The sequence below is a fragment of the Tursiops truncatus genome, chromosome 3, assembly GCF_011762595.2.
Source record: "Tursiops truncatus isolate mTurTru1 chromosome 3, mTurTru1.mat.Y, whole genome shotgun sequence".
In the NCBI taxonomy this organism is placed as follows: domain Eukaryota; kingdom Metazoa; phylum Chordata; class Mammalia; order Artiodactyla; family Delphinidae; genus Tursiops; species Tursiops truncatus.
Genome location: NC_047036.1, coordinates 77,440,641 through 77,458,216, shown reverse-complemented (window position 1 = coordinate 77,458,216; position 17,576 = coordinate 77,440,641). Strand labels below are relative to the sequence as shown.

Below are 17,576 nucleotides of genomic sequence, written 5' to 3'. Positions count from 1 at the left end.
TTGGAATTTTGGGGTCAAAGGGCATGCATGTTTTAATGATTTTGATACATATTGACAAGTTACTGTTGATAAAGATGGTACCATTTTGTATTCCCACCAGCAGTATATGTGTGAGAGTGCCAGTTTCCTAAACCCTGATCAAACCTACTTTTATTCTCTTTTAAAATGTTTGCTACTTTGTTAGGTGAAAATGGCATCTCATCTCTATATGCTTTTATTTCATTACTAATGAAACTCAATATTTTATATTCTTTTGCCATTTATCATCTGTGACTGTTTATGACCTTGATTTTGTTTTATGGCCTTAGTTAGAAAAGCTACTAATGCTTGGTTAGTTTGACATTTACCTTTTAATTTTACTTACATGTAATTTTTAATGTAATGAAGTTAATATGTATACAGTTATCTTTGTTAGTCTCTTTAAGGTTTTTTTCCTTTTTATGCTCAGAAAAATCTTTACAACTCCAAATTATATACACATTTATTTATATGTCTTTTATTATGGTTCTTTTACCATATTTATGTTCTAAATCCCCCTGGAATTTATTTTAGTATATGTTACCAAAAAGAGATTTAGCAACATTTTCCCCTTCATAATAGTTATTCAATAGTCTAATACTTAATACAGAGGAAAAAATGTTCCGATGTTGTGTGGTGAGAAATCTTTAAATGTTAAGTCAGGTGCTAGGGTTGCATGATAGAGGACGTGTTAAAACTTGTAAATTACTATTATCCTTCCTAATAAGGAAGTTATCTTAGAAGAACATCCATATTCTCTACAGAGAGGACAAAGCAGTTCCTTCATGTCAGGTTCAGTAGATGAGGTGAGGTTCACAGTAGTAGAAGAACAGAACTCCTTGGCCCGGGCCATAGCTGGAAAAGCCCTGCAGCTGCTGAGGAGAGGCCAGCATTGTTCCAGGAGCCCTGGAGCCACCTGTGGAGTTGTGGTTTAGTCCCTGGTATCTCAGTTATGAAACGGCCACAGCGGCTAAGAAAGATAGGCCTAGTAAGGCTTGTATCAAGAGTCTACCTACTTGGAGGGGCTGGAAAGATACTGATAAAGGAAGAGCAAATCCAGATGCCCGATCAGAAACAGGGAAATCTGAAGCTCTTGAATCCAACAGAAAAGCTATGTTCAGAATCTGAGTCCAGTTGTAACAGGAAGGGGATGGACAGAGGGCAAAGTCTAAAGACACAAGCTTTGACTGGCATCAGCAGACCCAAACCAAATTTGAGGAAAGATAATCTAAGCAGTGAAAAGTGCAAGGAACACCTGGCTTCAAGTTCTAGGCGTATCACTAGCTATGTGACCTTAGACAAATTAAGAGGGCTCAATTTATCATCTATAGAATGGAAGGGTCAGATCAGATTATTTTTTTTCGAACCTTTTCCCTTTACAAAATCCTCCAGCTTGAAACTGAAGGTATCAGCATATAGAGATCATCTAACATGAATTGCTGAGGTTGGTGGTAAGAGGTCCAGAGTGAAAGAAATAAGGTCCTATAAAGGCAAGTAGTTATACACACGTAGTGAAACAAGATCATGATATTTATGATTTTAGGATACAAGCTTTTAGCTCCAGGGAGCTTTTAAAAGAAAACCGTCCTTAAAATCTTGTCTTCCCTACCCAACACCTATCAGATGCATGCAAATGTAACTAGCCAGACCTAGCCCATCCTTGTCTAGTGACCAGAATAGTAGAAACACCCATCTAGCTGAACAGATGTAATGTTATTTTGACCAAGAACTGAAATTTTAAAAGTGTAATCTCTGACTTCTAAAATTTCAAACCTTCTATTTCTGTATAAGGAGAAAGTGATTAAGAATGATCTAGCCTTATTAATCTCAGTTAATTCCTAATGGACTATGTATAAAGCAGGGGCTCCATGGATTGTTATGAAATACGTGGGGTCCATGAACTTCTTTGAAACTAGATGCAGAAATGTTTGGGAGTGCGTGTCTGGCATTTTGGGGGGAATGGTTTGTAGGTTCCATCAGATTCTCACACTGCTCACGATTTAAGAGACATTAAGAGTCTATGATCTCCCTGGTGCATGTAATAAGAATTTAATTCTTTTCGTTTTGATTCAATCATCAGTAAGATGGCCATAATCTATCTTAACATTCATAAACTTCCTGCCAAAGTACATACAGATTATTGGGATGTCTGTTCTCAACTGGGCAGTTTTCTTAGCTCCATTCAATTGTCTATACCCAAATGACTATGTCAGAAAATCTGAATGCCAGAATTTCTAGAAGAGTCCCTAGACAATCAAGATTGGAAGAATCATTTAACCATGTGCTTCTCCTCAAGGAACAACTATGGAGACTGAAGAACAACTCTGGGCTAAATTTATCAAGGATAATAACATTCAGTATTTATCAGCCTCTTACCATGGCCGGACACTGTGCTAGCCTCTTTATATACAAGACCAACTCTAATCCTTACAACAGTCTTGTGACACAGAAATTATTAATTGCATTTTACTAAGGAAGAAACTGAGACTTAGAGAGGTTGAGAAATGTAACCAAGTTCCCACAAAAGATTCAAACTTAGGTCTGTCTGACCCCAAAGCCTGTACTACCAGCAGCTACGGGACACTGCCTCCTATAGTCCTGTGAGGGAGGGGAAAGTTCATCCCCTCAAAGAAAGAGGAGTTAAGAAGATTGAGACTGATAAAGAAACATCTTAACTCATATTTATGAGTTCTGAATAAAAGGCTCCTGTCATGCATATTACTTACTATGCTGCATTAAATATGGGACTCTGGGGAAAGGGAAGAGGAGAGGGAAGGAGAAAGAATGATTTCTGGCTCAAAGAATAGTTTCTGGGGCAAATGTACAGAGGAATACTTTCCTTCCCTAAAAGAGTGTTTCTCAAACACCAGCATACAGTCATCACCTTGGGTGTTTATTTAGTTTGCAGATTCCCGGGTCCAACGGCCAGTGACTCAGATTCAGAAGTTTCTGATATTCCAGGCAATGTTTATGCTGGTAGTTACCTTAGCCAAAATTTGAGAAACAGCTGCTATGAAGGGTTACCTTACAACTGTATTTTCCTACAATCTCACTGGGCTGTGACTGTAAAGATGCCCATTAGGATACTTAATAGGCATATCCTGGAAATATATATATATATATATATTATAAATAATACACACACGCGCACACACACACACACACACACACACTAAGAGACAGGAATTCCTTGGATAAATGCCTGTGGTACTATTATACTTAAGAAAGATGGCAGACAGTAACCTGTCTTTTGAGGGGAGAGCAAAGAATCAGAATAATTTTTAATAAAGAACAAAAAGTGAAACATTGAATCCCTTCACATCTTTGGAGGTATTAAACAAACAGATGAACCAATCTTCTGTTTTCATTAAAGGTTAGAGGATGGGAAACGGACTTTCAAAGTTGCGTGAAACCTTTGGATAAATCACATCAAAGAAATCCTTGACTCAGTGGATTGTGAAATGTTGGAAAGTCTCTAGGTTAGAAAATCTTCAACATCTAGGCTTATCTAATTGTGATTAGAGGCTAACCCACGTAGCCTTTAAGATTTTTCCCCTTAGAGTTTTGTCTCCAGATTACTTTACCGACACTCTTCTAATTAGAAGCAATGCTTAATTTCAGTGTTTAATTCCAAAGCCCTTATTTTCTATAAACACAGCCTTGATTAGCAACCCAATGTAATTTTTAAAAAATTTAATTATTCTGGATGCCACTGAGGAGTGAGTTGCTAATTAACAGAGGAAGACTGTCAGGAATGAGATGCACTATTGTTAGAAGCTCCTTTTCATTTACCAAATGCACTCACTCAAATGAAAAATAGGCTTAATTTTCCTAATTGCATGACAATGAAGCCTCTTTGAATATTTTGCAAAGAATAGGTAAAAGAAAATTAAAAAACAAAATCTGCAACTAAATAAAAAACAATTCTCTAACTGTAGAAATGTAGAAAATCTGCTTTGTGTTCGATTATCATGATTATCAAGACCATGCCTCCTTACTACATATCCTCATCCCAACCTACACACACACACACACACACACACACACACACACACACACACACACACGCCCGCACTGAGAGTCCAAGTGGGAAATTGGTGTGTTGCCCAGAGACCCCCTTGATAAGAGGCTTTTACCTAAAACTCCCTTTAAAAGACTGGAAGCAAGAATTTCAATAAAGTGCCATATAGGCCAGAACTAGTTTCCACTTTCAGAAAATAAGCCACTTCTGCTCAGCTAGTTAATTATTCCTCCGTGTGGGATGGCCAATGTGGAAACAAGATCTACAATGAAGTATGTATGGTATTGGGCAGACTGGAGCTCTGAATAATATGGAATTTTCAAGATTGTCATACTCAACCACTCATCTTATAGATGAGTCCACTCAGGCCCAGGGAGATGAAGTGCTTTGCTTAAGATCACACAGGTCTTTGGCAGTAGAATATAATTTAATGTGCCTTCTATTACTCCCTATTCTGACCCCTAATTGTCTTAATTAGTTATATGCTTGTATTCTTTCTTCCAACTCCTATTATTTTAGGTATAACATAAAACTGCCTAGACAGTTTTTTTCCAATATACATAGAAAATCATGCCCTGCCCTCAGATATTTTGATTCAGTAGGTTCAGGCCTTTATCAGTCACTCTCTGTGCTGTTTGTCAGGAGCTCAGCTGAGCAGAGAGAAAGCATATTGAGCTGCCAGGGGTCAGGGTAGCTTTAAAGCAACAGACCAAAAATGAAAGAGTTAAGCCTTTCATCACTTACTGTGATGGTAAAGGCCAGAGTCTAAAACCAGAGAAAACACTGACTCTCCCTATTCCATTTTCCCCCATGGAAAGGTGCACCAGCTGATGGTCAGGTGAAAGCATGGACATGGGGGTTGTCTCACTGTTGAGGAAGCCCCAACAGAAGGCTCTGGTAGCTTTATGGACTCTGGGGTGGGGTGGGGTGAGGGGGAAGGCTTGGAGTGGAGAAGTACTGGGTACTGAGTCAGAGTGGGGAGAAGTATCTTCGAGGTTCCTTCTCCTCCCCCATTAGGAGGCCTTGGCTGAGGGCCTGAAGAAGAGCTTTGCCCAAGGCCTCAGATAAGGAGAACTAGGCACGAAGGCGCAGGGCCTAGGAATGTAAATATGGGAAAAGCTTGATGGGGGAGGAAGGCCTGAGTCCTTGACTGCAGCTCCCTTCAGAGATGGTGATGCACGGGCTGTGCACTCAAACTGGGGTGGAGAAGACAGCTTCCCCATGAGGCCCACCAGATAGAGCCTTTGCAGCGCTCATGATGAGGACTTAGATCTTAGTCAGCAACAGACTCCTCAGTGTTTAGGAATGTGTATTGACTCTTGCTTGTCACCAGGGGTTTGTTAAACCAGTCCATGATGGGCTCTGGGGAGAAGATAGCAAGTTGAGACAGATTCCCCTGATGGTTGTTTCACAACCTAATGGTAAGATAGAAACCTTGAAGACTCAACACTTAGGCATTTTTTATTTAATAAATAATGCTTGATTGGCTTGGTAGAAACAATGCAGGTCTCAAAGCTAAGGAAAAGCTTGAGATCATGAAAGACTCTAATGACTAATAGCAGTAAGTTTTAAAATTGTATTTAAGGCTAGTTAAACACTTGCACACACTCAATCATCCAACCAACCGATATTTCCCAAGCATATATACCCTGCGCCTGGCATACTTCTGAGTGCTTGGTACACATCAGAGAACAAGATGGATAAAAATCTCAGCCCTTCTCCCAGCTGATTCTAGCAGGGGAGACAGACATTAATAATACACAAAACAAATGAGTTGCTCAGTATGTTAGAAGATGATAAGCACTATGAAAGGAAAAAAAAGTATAGCAAGGCAAGGGAGCTCAGGAGTATTTGGGGAGAATTGAAATCTTAAATAGGGTGATCAGGGAAGGTTTCATTTTCATTATAACAGACCTGACAATCCCATGCATCTCTGATTTATCTTTATATTGCTGCTAAATTAATTTTGCCAAGACTCCTCATTATACCATTCCCTTGCTCAAAAATCCTGAATGGCTCCCCTTTACCCAAACGATAAAGTATAAGCTCCTTTTCCTGGCATTCAAGGCCCTCACCATCCGGCTCAGTACTCCAGCTCACCTCTTCCTTGCTTCAGTAAACAAGACTATTCACTGTACTCTGGTCACATCCTATCCTTCCCCTGTCAGAGATTTTGACCCATTGCCTCATCCCCTGTTCTCTCTCTTTCAACTTTTTGACATTCTACCCACCCTTTAAAAATCAACTCAAATATTTCCTCCTAGAAAAGCCATCCTAGATCTTTCCATCCCAAAAGAATTCTTTCTCTTCAAAGTTCTACAGTACATTATGCTATGAATACAGCATTCAGCAGATATATTATAGTTATTGAAAGACTTAGTTCATTTACTTGATTGTACACTTCTTAAAAACATGAACTACCTCCTTGAATATCCCCACACTATTCAGCATGGTGCCTTGTAAGAATGATCTCAAGTAGCTAAGAGCTTCTTGACACTTTTGCTATATAAAGAAAAGAGATAAAAAATATTTAAGAGTTGGGCTTCCCTGGTGGCGCAGTGGTTGAGAGTCCGCCTGCCGATGCAGGGGACACGGGTTCGTGCCCCGGTCTGGAGGATCCCACATGCCGCGGAGCGGCTGGGCCCGTGAGCCATGGCCGCTGAGCCTGCGCGTCCGGAGCCTGTGCTCCGTGTCGGGAGAGGCCACGACAGTGAGAGGCCTGCGTACCGCAAAAAAAGAAAAATTTAAAAAAAAAAAAAAAAATATATATATATATATATATATATATATATATATATATATATATATATATATATTTAAGAGTAGGTAGCCAGCCCATGTCTAAATCTGAGTGTTCCTAAGAAGGAAGTCAAAAGCTCAACTGTGGGTTCATAATGCTGAAAATACTAAGGCTGTTAATGAACAGCAGAAGATTGGAGGGCACAAAGGAAGTGCTGTCATTTTAAATTTTTGCTCCAGTTAAATGTAAGTACATAGGAATCAGGGGCCAAGTTCTACTTTTCTACAATGCTGAAAACCAATTTTACTCATGCTAAGATTGTAACTTATGTGGTATGAGGAGAAGTTTTCAAGACTGTATTTTAAATTATGAATGAAAGACATAACAATAGTGATACACACAAAATTTACATAAGCACAGTTGCAAAAGATACCTCATCATCTCTGAATGGAGATGATTGTTTTTAGCACTTGCTTTTGCAAGGAAACTTCTTTTTGTCCCTTAAAGATTCTTTGGGTCACTTCCTCTCCAGTCCAAATCTCACCTGGCGAGATATGCAGCACTTGGTTGTCTGGACCTCTGAGTATGACCCACTGGCCAATAACCCTGGATGGAAAAAGAATGGAGCAGGCTTGATGGTGAATAGTCGATTTGGATTCGGGTTGCTAAATGCCAAAGCTCTGGTGGATTTAGCTGATCCCAGGACCTGGAGCAGTGTGCCTGAGAAGAAGGAATGTGTTGTAAAAGACAATGACTTTGAGCCCAGGTAAGTGTCTCCAGGAATTTTAAACAAATGTGCGCCCATGGCACTATTTGAGTATGACATTTGTCACTCTGCCTAATTTTTCTCACCTACCCTTCCGAAGTAGATGGAGATGGCATTTGTCAGTGTTCCCTGTGTGTCCATGAGGAATCACAGAGATCAAAGATTTGCAAATCACGTTAACATATTTGTATTTTCCTCTCATAGCCTACCAACCAGATAGCAGTAAGTTAATGTGCACAATTGTTTTATATATCACTAAGAAAAATCATTGCCAATTAAACTATTACCAACCATCAGTTCTTTAATATTCATTCCAAATTCAAAGATGTTAAAGTTTTTTTTAATGCATCTTAGAAATGATGAAATGCAGTACTTGCCAACCAGTGTTAGCCCAAACCTACTTCCAAAAGAACCTCGCTTCATGCCACAGTGCTTTGTGATTCATGACTTTCCTTCCGTGAAGGATCTTCTATCATATGGCTTTCAATTAGACGACACCTCTCCCACTACATCTAGCTACGGAAGCAGAATCTCGTATCAAGGCAACTGCAATTATACTGAAGACCCACTCACACAAAATACCCAAGGGTGGGAGGCTTGGAGGGCCTGCATTAGGGAGAGAAAATCATTTCTTAAGAGGGTATATTTCAGTATTGGACCACTTTTTGATGGCTATAAGGCAAATCTGCTTGAATTCAATGCCATGGCAAATAGCATTGTATTTAAGTATCTGTGTCTTCCTTAACATTTTTTTTCCTTTTTTCCCTTTTTATTTTATTGTGTTAAGAAGTCTTAACATGAGATCTACCCTCTTAAATTTTAAGTGTACAATACATAATTGTTAACTATAGGTACAATGTACAACTGATCTCTAGAACTTATTTATCTTGCTTAAAGTTTATGCCCAGTGATTAGGAACTCTCCATTCCCCCCACAAGCCTCAGGCAACCAACATTCCACTCTTTGATTCTATGAGTATTTTAGATTCCTCATATAAGTAGAATCATGCAATATTTATCTACCTGTGACTGGTTTATTCTCTCAGCACAATGTCCTCAAGTTGTATCCATATTGTCACATAAAGCAGAATTTCCTTCTTTTTTAAAGCTAATATTCCATTGTATGTATGGAATATTACACATTCTTTATCCATTCATCTGTTGATGAATATCTAGGTTGTTTCCACATCTTGGCTACTGTGACTAATACTGCAATGAACATGGGAGTGCTAATATCTCTTTGAGATCCTGGTTTCAATTCTTGTGATAAATATCCAGAAGTGAGACTGCTGTATCATACGGCAGTTTTATTTTTTTTTAGGAAACTTCATACTGTTTTCCATAGTGGCTGTACCATTTTGCACTCCCACCAATTGTGCAAGGGCTCCAATTTCTCCACATGCTCATCAACACTTTGTCTTTTTTCTTTTTTTTAGTAATAGTCATCTGACTCTTAACAGGTGTTTTTTTTTTTTTGCGGTACGCGGGGGCCTCTCACTGTTGTGGCCTCTCCCGTTGCGGAGCACAGGCTCCGGACACGCAGGCTCAGCAGCCATAGCTCACGGGCCCAGCTGCTCCGTGGCATGTGGGATCTTCCCAGACCGGGGCATGGAACCCATGTCCCTTGCATCGGCAGGCGGACTCTCAACCACTGCGCCACCAGGGAAGCCCCTTGACAGGTGTTTTGATGTGGGTTTTGATTTGCATTTCCCTGATGATTAATGATGGTAAACATTTTTTTTTCACATACCTATTGGTCATTTGTATGTCCTCTTTGGAGAAATGTTAATTTAGGTCCTTAGTTCATTTTTGAATCAGGTTGTTGGTTTTTTTGCTATTGAGTTGTAGGAGTTCTTATATATTTTAGAGATTAACCCTTTATCAGATATTGTCTACCATTCTGCAGGTTGCCATTTCAGTTTGATTGTTTCCTTTGCTGTGCAGAGGCTTTTTAGTTTGATGTAGTCCTACTCGTTTATTTTGTGTGTGTGTGCTGCCTGTGCTTTTAATGTCATATCCATTAAATCAGTGCCAAGACCAATGTCATGAAGCTTTTTCCCTGTTTTCTTCTAGGAGTTTTACAGTTTCAGGTCTAATGGGTGGGTTTATGTCTGGGATCTCTATTCTGTTCTATTGGCTTGTATTTCTGTCTTTATGCCAGTACTATACTTTTTTCTTTTGAAGTATAGTTGATGTACAATATTATATAAGTTGCAGATGTAAAATATAGTGATTTACAATTTTTAAAGTTTATACTCCATTTATAATTATTATAAAATATTGGTTATATTCCCTGTGTTGTACAATATACCTTATAGCTTATTTTATACCTAAGAGTTTATACCTCTTAATCCCCTACCCCTGTATTGCCCCTCCACTTCCCTCTCCACACTGGTAACCACTAGTTTGTTCTCTATATCTGTGAGTCTGTTTCTTTTTTGTTATATTTACTAGTTTGTTGTGTATTTTAGATTCCACATATAAGTGATATCATACAGCATTTGTCTTTCTCTGACTTATTTCACTTAGCATAGTACTCACCAAGTCCAGCCATGTTTTTGCAAATGGCAAAATTTCATTTTTTTTTTATGGCTGGTTAGTATTCCATCGTATGTGTGTGTGTGTGTGTATCACATCGTCTTTATCCATTTATCTGTTGATAGACACTTAAGCTGCTTCCATATCTTGGCAATTATAAATAATGGTGCTATGAATACTGGGATGCATGTATCCTTTCGAATTAGTGCTTTTTTTCCTTCAGTACCATACTGTTTTGATTGCTGTAGCTTTGTATTATATTTTGAAATTAAGAAGTGTGATTCCTCCAGCTTTGATCTTCTTTCTTGGGGTTGATTTGGCTATTTATAGTCTTTTGTGGTTCCATATAAATTGTAGAATTGTTTTTTCTATTTCCAGAAAAACCTTATCATTTTCTTGTGCATTAAAATTACTTTATACCTAATCCTGAATTGGTTTCTACTCGTAATAGAGAGAGACAACAAGCCTAGCTGAGTATCTCCTTAAGAGTGTTGTGTACATATTTCCATAAAATGCAAGGAAGAAGAGATACACTTTGTTCAGTGATGATTCTTTAATGTATTTAGAGCCCTGAAAGCTAATGGAGAAGTTATCATAGAAATTCCAACAAGAGCTTGTGAAGGACAAGAAAATGCTATCAAGTCACTGGAACATGTGCAATTTGAAGCAACAATTGAATATTCCCGCAGAGGAGACCTTCATGTCACCCTCACTTCTGCTGCTGGTAAATTTCAACAAAACAAAACAAAATTCAATTTCTTCTAAATTATGTGTTTAAATTTTTCAGTATAAATTAAATGATTTCAAATCAATGATTGATTTTTGTTTATATATAGACCTAAGTCTTCCCATAGACACTTTCAGGTCTTAAAAAATATGTTTGTTTGGTTTTTTTTTGCATCAGAACTCTGCTCTGCTCATTCAAACTGATCCTTAGATAAGCAAAGAATGAGGCCTATTCAAATAATACCAATTAATAAACCCTTCTGAGTTATGCATTTTCAAACTGTGCTCATTATCCCAGGTCACTGATCTATCATTCATTTCTCTCAGGTAACACATTAGTGAAAATTACTCTAATAATTAAGCTGACAGATATATCAGTCTCATCCAAGGAATTAAGTGGAAAAACTGAGAATTCTGATCCATGAAAGAGAGTTGAGGAGACTAACAAATTTTCCACAATTATATGATTAAGGCATATGATACGATATATGGACAATTTGTCCTCTCCTGAAAGGTTACTAAGTCAGACAAGATCATAGATGGTAAAGAGCTTGTGAAACATAAACCATGATCCAACCAGGAGAAGCTGTCCTAATCCTTTTTCATGTTTTAGTAGGGTTCAACTGACTAAATTTAATTCCCATAAGTGATGTATGAGAAAGATGAACTATCTCTATAATGCCCTTCCAGGATATGAACTTCCTAGAGGTTTGGAGTAAGTTCTGTTAATTCTGGAATTATGCTTCCTTACTACCTTGGAATTGGCCTGAAATATTGGCAGAATGCTTTTTCATTAATGGCCCTATAGTTCATTTGACACTTTCTTTTAAAAATATTATTTATTGATCTATAGAGAACTTGGATTTGAAAATTTAGAGTAACTACTCTTACTAGTAAACTACTTTTACTAGTAGCTTTTATATGACAAGAGATTAAATTATATATGGCTTTATTTTATTATGTCTATGCTACATTATAGACTCAGGTACCTATTAAATTTTCAAAACTTCCTCTTAAATTTCAAAATGATAGTTCCATTAATATGTATGTTAGGTCTTTGATGCTCTTCTTTAATGTAGTTCATAAACATAGTTCTCTGAATTCTCCTTATTCAGATAAACCTTACTCAATATATTCATCCATTATTTATTTTTCTACAATATTTATTGACAGCTTATTATATGTCAGGCAATGCACTAAGTACTGTGAATAAAAACTTTTTTATTTCCTGAGAATGTCTCCATCCTAGTATTATACTCAAAGGGAAAATTAAGAGGGCTAGTTTTACCCGGCTTCTATTTTCAGTTATCAAATGCTAAAGTGTGTCCTACTATCAGATCTGTTAGGACACTTGTTAATTTGTGATGCTTGCATGAAAACAGGAACCAGCACCGTACTGTTGGCTGAAAGAGAGCGGGATACATCTCCTAATGGCTTTAAGAATTGGGACTTCATGTCTGTTCACACATGGGGAGAGAATCCCATAGGCACTTGGACTTTGGGAATTACAGACATTGTAAGTATGAATGAAAGGATACAGAACCACAAGCTCACTTTTAAACACTCTGAAGCTCTTTTAAAGTTAGTGCATAAGAAAGGGCCCAAAGGAAATTTGATCACTCCTTATAGAGGTAAGGAGAAAGTTTAGTGTTTCAAGCTCTCCCCACTTGGCTATATAGAAAATAAATTTAAAAAAATTAGGCACCAGCCATATAAGAAGGAAGAAAATATATTTTGATACACAATGTGACAGACTGTGGGGCAAATCCAAGTATACCCATGTCATGTCAAAACACAGCCAGCCACATGACCTACTCAGCCACCAGAATCAGCTGTATTTACAACCATAGTTAAATGCTACATCAACTTTGCTATGACACTCTGCTGGGGTCATATGACAGAACTCTTAGCAATATTTACTGCAGTGGCTATTTAAAAGTAGCTTACTTGTTAGATAACATATCTTATTTAATACGACTTTTTTGGTTTTGTTTCAGTTATGAAACAAAAGCATTTCTCAGTTTTCTTTCTGTTTGCTAACACTGATTTTCTTCTATAATTGTAACACACAGTCCCAAAAATAAAGTGTCTGAGCAAAAAGCCAAATACATTTGAATTATTTATTTTTATATCATTTCTCCAGCATTTTCTATAGGTGAGCATATAAATGAGTGGTTTTTCAGGTCCAAGTTATTCTGAGATAGCAGTGTTATAAGTACCAGTAGCACCAGATTCAATGTCTAGATAACTTTTTTAAAATAAATGATTTTAAATTCCTGGAGATGTTACTTAAGTTAATAAAAATTCTACAGTCATTGTTACTTTTTTTTTCTCTGAGAATAGCTTTCATCTAAAGACTGCTAAAATTGTGATTTAGCAATGGAAGTTGTAAAAATTTCTGCTCTCAAAGGGAGAACAAGAAAAGATTCTTAGTTTATGGTCCTGTTCCTGACCTTGGCTTCCATTCTTTTACTCAGTTTCACCATAAGGAAACTAAGAAAATCTGTTTACCAAGATGGGACTATTTTATACCAAGTCTGCAAAATCTGATTCTATAATTTTAGATTATTTTTAAAGATATTTTAGATTTTTTTAAAAGATATTTTAGATTTCAGCATTATTTTTAACATAATTGTTGAGCCTGTGAAAATTATTACTCTTCCCATAAATATACAGCTCTTAAGGACTGCTTAATGCTGAGGGCTATTTATATTACTCTGCAGACTTTTTTTTTCCCCAATGGAATGCTTCTACAAGTTGATAATTGATAAATATAATTCTCATTATATAAGATATAGTCAACTTTTCAAGGACACACCCAGTATAGAAAAGAAAGTTCACGTAGAGAGTTCTCCTTTTTTAATTGAAGGCAATTAATCAGTTTTTAAATCTTTGAACCTGTCAACTATCTATTTTCATAGGAAGAGTGAGGCCAGTGATTTTTGTCTTTGTACCCAGAGCTCTACACATGAAATGCACAGAATTTTAAAATTAAACTATAAAATTTAGCTATTTTGAAGGAGTTTATATTGCTCAGAACATACACTAAAATTATGTATGCTTACTCATTAGTCTGGAAGAATGCAAAATGAAGGAAGAATCGTGAACTGGAAGCTAATTCTGCATGGGACCTCTTCTCAACCAGAACACATGAAACAGCCCCGAGTGTACACGTCCTACAACACCGTTCAGAATGACCGAAGAGGGGTGGAGAAGATGGTGGATTCGGGGGAGGTCTGTGTGGCTCTGTTCTTACTGGCATGTTCTTTTGTGAACTGTAGTAGACAGTGTAGTGGGTGAAGCTGCCCCTAACTTTTAGGCAGGAAGTGAATCAAACATGGGTTGGCAGGGCTTCCCTGGTGGCGCAGTGGTTGAGAGTCCGCCTGCCGATACAGGAGACACGGGTTCGTGCCCCGGTCCGGGAAGATCCCACATGCCGCGGAGCGGCTGGGCCTGTGAGCCATGGCCGCTGAGCCTGCGCGTCCGGAGCCTGTGCTCCGCAACGGGAGAGGCCACAGCAGTGAGAGGCCCGCGCACCGCAAAAAAAAAAAAAAAACACAAAAAAACATGGGTTGGGAGGAAAGGCAGTAGGAGTAAACTGTTTAGTTTCCATAGGAAATTGTTTCATTCATTTATTCTTTTATCCAAAAGTTAGAAATTAAAATGAATGAATTCAAAATTATTCAGTTCTCTAACATGAATTTTCTCCATTTATAACAATATCAAATTTTAAAGAGAGCTGTCTTTTTGTATGATCACGTATAGCTAACATTTGTATTGCACCTAGTTTGTAAGCATTTTTCACATTGTCTCATTTAACGTATAATCCTTGTAACCTAGAAAGGAGAGACCTCAATATATCCATTTTACAGAAAGAAGACCAAGGCTCAACTGATCAAATCATGCAGGCTTCTCTTTACTAATTCCTTAACTGACACTTCTTGGCAACTCCAAGGGGAGCTATAGAATCACAGTTTCTCTCAGAAAGTTGCCAAGGAAAGCTCAAGTCAGTCAGTTACGTTCCTAGGTCTCAGCCTACTGAGGCTGCTGGCTTCTCCCTTATCAGATGGTGGGCAGAAAACACATTTTCTTTATCTCTGTATCCCCCAGGCCTCTAGCACAGTGCCTCAGAGGTAGTAGGTAGGTTATCAGAATTCCCAGAATGTCCTTTCCTGAATAGGTCTGGCTCTGTGACAGGTGTTTTGGAAGGTACAAAGACATTATTTATTCAAGAAATTTATAAACTAGCTGTGAGAAGGCCTCAGCTCATATTATGGCCCGTTTACATTCTGCAGAATAGCTTTCCTCTGGGACTCCACCTTGGAGGCCTCCTCTTCCCAATTCTGGAGGCAGGTGGACCTTGTGGGTATTTCTTCCTCCAAGATTCCTTAAGGGGTATTAACAGGACCATTTGGCTGTTAAAATACTGAAATGCTTCCACAACGTTGACAAAGAGCCGCTTCTCTGATTTCTCCAGTTCCCCCCTTCCCCGCCCACCACCCCAATCTCTTCCCAGGCCCCTCCTGACAACTCAGAGGCTGAAAGTGCAGCTCCTGACAGAGCAAGAGGCCTCTAGAAAGCTATTCCCACATGACAGCACTGTTGGCGCCTCTGTACGAGTTATTACCTACATTATTATCAGCTCCTTCCCAAAACATGGGTGGGAGGAAAGGGAGTGGGAGTGGTAAACTGCTTCTTTTCCATAGGATGAAACCCTACTATCTTTTTTTTGCGGTACGCGGGCCTCTCACTGTTGTGGCCTCTCCTGTTGTGGAGCACAGGCTCCGGACGCGCAGGCTCAGCGTCCACGGCTCACGGGCCCAGCCGCTCCGCGGCATGTGGGATCTTCCCGGACCGGGGCACGAACCCGTGTCCCCTGCATCGGCAGGCGGACTCTCAACCACTGTGCCACCAGGGAAGCCCCCTACTATCTTTTAAAATTTATTTTTTCATCCAGAATTCAGACATTAAAATTAATGAATTCAATATTGTTAAATTCCCTAACATGAATTCTACTACAGCAGGCTGACAAGTGAAGGAGACCGATAGGTATAAGCGCTTACATACATCATCTGGTTCAGTCTTCAACACCACCAGAAATGGAGGGATTCTTATTGCCATCTTACAGGAGAAGTTCACGGAGTTTAAAAAGGTGCCAAAGGTGCCTCAGTAAATGAGAAAATGAGGATTGAACTCCGAGATAGTGTGATTCCAAGCCTTGTGCTCTCTCTGCTCCCCAGACTGCCTCTCGAGGGGCAGGCAGTGGGCGTGTGCTGCAGCTGGCTTGCCTGCTCCTGAATAATGAGCCTTCTCCCCTTTGCCGGTGGCTTTCTGTGTTTCAGGAGCAGCCCACACAAGAGAACCTGAATGAGAACCCTCTGGCATCCAAAAGCCCCAGCAGCAGCGGTGTGGGGGGCAGAAGGGATGAGCTGGCAGAGGGAGCCCCTTCTGAGGCCATGCTACAACTCCTACAAAGCGCTTTCAGCAAAAACTCACCCCCAAAGCAATCACCAAAGAAGTCTCCAAGTGCAAAGCTCAACATCCCTTACGAAAATTTCTATGAAGCCCTGGAAAGGCTGAACAAACCTTCCCAGCTTAAAGACTCTGAGGATAGTCTGTATAATGACTATGTTGATGTTTTCTATAACACGAAACCTTATAAGCACAGGGATGACCGGCTGCTGCAAGCTCTGGTGGACATTCTGAGGAAGGAAAATTAAAATGAGTGGTGGCCCTAAGTTGGAAATAGTCATGCTTTTTCCTTCCCGTTAGATATTGCCTGTGTCTGAAGTGGTTGTTTTGTCATTGATTCTTCTGCTTGTAATATCCTTTGCGGTACTTTTTCTTTTTCTCCCCAACCTGGATAGTTGAAAGCTCTGAGCTCAAGCAGTAAATCCAACTTCCTGAATTGATTATAGCTCTTTCAAAACACATCTTCCCTGCCTGCACAAGTCAAATGTTTTGTTCTTTCTGGAGCCACGGTTCAGACGTGGTCCTCATACCACATGAGAATGCCTCCTCAAGCCTCCCATTTCATGTCTGAAAAGAAAAGGCATCACCTGGGCAACAGTTAATTTGAAAAAGTAATCTGCAAAAAGTGAGAGGAAGGAAAACTATTCTTAACAGCTTGTCCTCTGTCTTTGCCATGTGGTGATTCAAATTTTGATGCCAAAGAAGGGTTTGGAAAGTCTCTAATGAAGGAGTTCACAATCAGACTCACACCCTGCGTCTTTCTACTCCAAAGTACTGCTCATTCAGGAAGTGGCCATTAGATCATCCTGGGGAAAGGCTGGGTTATTTAGATCCAGAAACAGGCCTCAAACCCTGCATTTTCTGGGTTGAGCAGTTTTAGAGCATTTTTCTTTGCTTGGCTTGGTGTGCCATGGAGAGGCCTCCATGGATCTAAAGGTGACTGTGACTCGTGCTGTGAGCTCTGGCCTTCCTCTCTTCCTCATTACCTTCTCCTTTCTCAGCCACAAACTAAATACTGAGAGAGCTACTGATACCACTTTCTTAGAACAAACTTATACTAGGGACTTGGCAAATTCCTAATCATAATGTTTTTAATAGTCATAATAGGAAACCACTCATAACATGGAAAACCAATAACAGGAAAATATTCATAATAAGGAGAGCCAGTGGGAGGTTTCATTTGCTTTTTAAATTATGTTCATTAGAGCAGATTTTTCTGGATCTTTGAGACTAAGTGTTTATTCCTTGACACTAAAGGCCCTTCTCCAGTCTTATAGATGATAGTATCCAAATTCT

The 17,576-nt window shown here is 39.1% G+C and overlaps 1 protein-coding gene across 1 annotated transcript in view; it reads left to right on the top strand.

The window, feature by feature from the left end:
- The window catches only part of PCSK1 (proprotein convertase subtilisin/kexin type 1), a 40,684-nt gene extending 23,658 nt beyond the window's left edge, over nt 1–17,026 (top strand). The window contains exons 10-14 of the mRNA XM_019929219.3: nt 7,312–7,545; nt 10,649–10,806; nt 12,191–12,324; nt 13,881–14,042; nt 16,151–17,026. Coding sequence (XP_019784778.2) covers nt 7,312–7,545; nt 10,649–10,806; nt 12,191–12,324; nt 13,881–14,042; nt 16,151–16,528 — 1,066 coding nt within the window. The 3' untranslated portion in view covers nt 16,529–17,026. The remainder of the gene's footprint in view (nt 1–7,311; nt 7,546–10,648; nt 10,807–12,190; nt 12,325–13,880; nt 14,043–16,150) is intronic.
- Nucleotides 17,027–17,576: the final 550 nt, after the last annotated feature.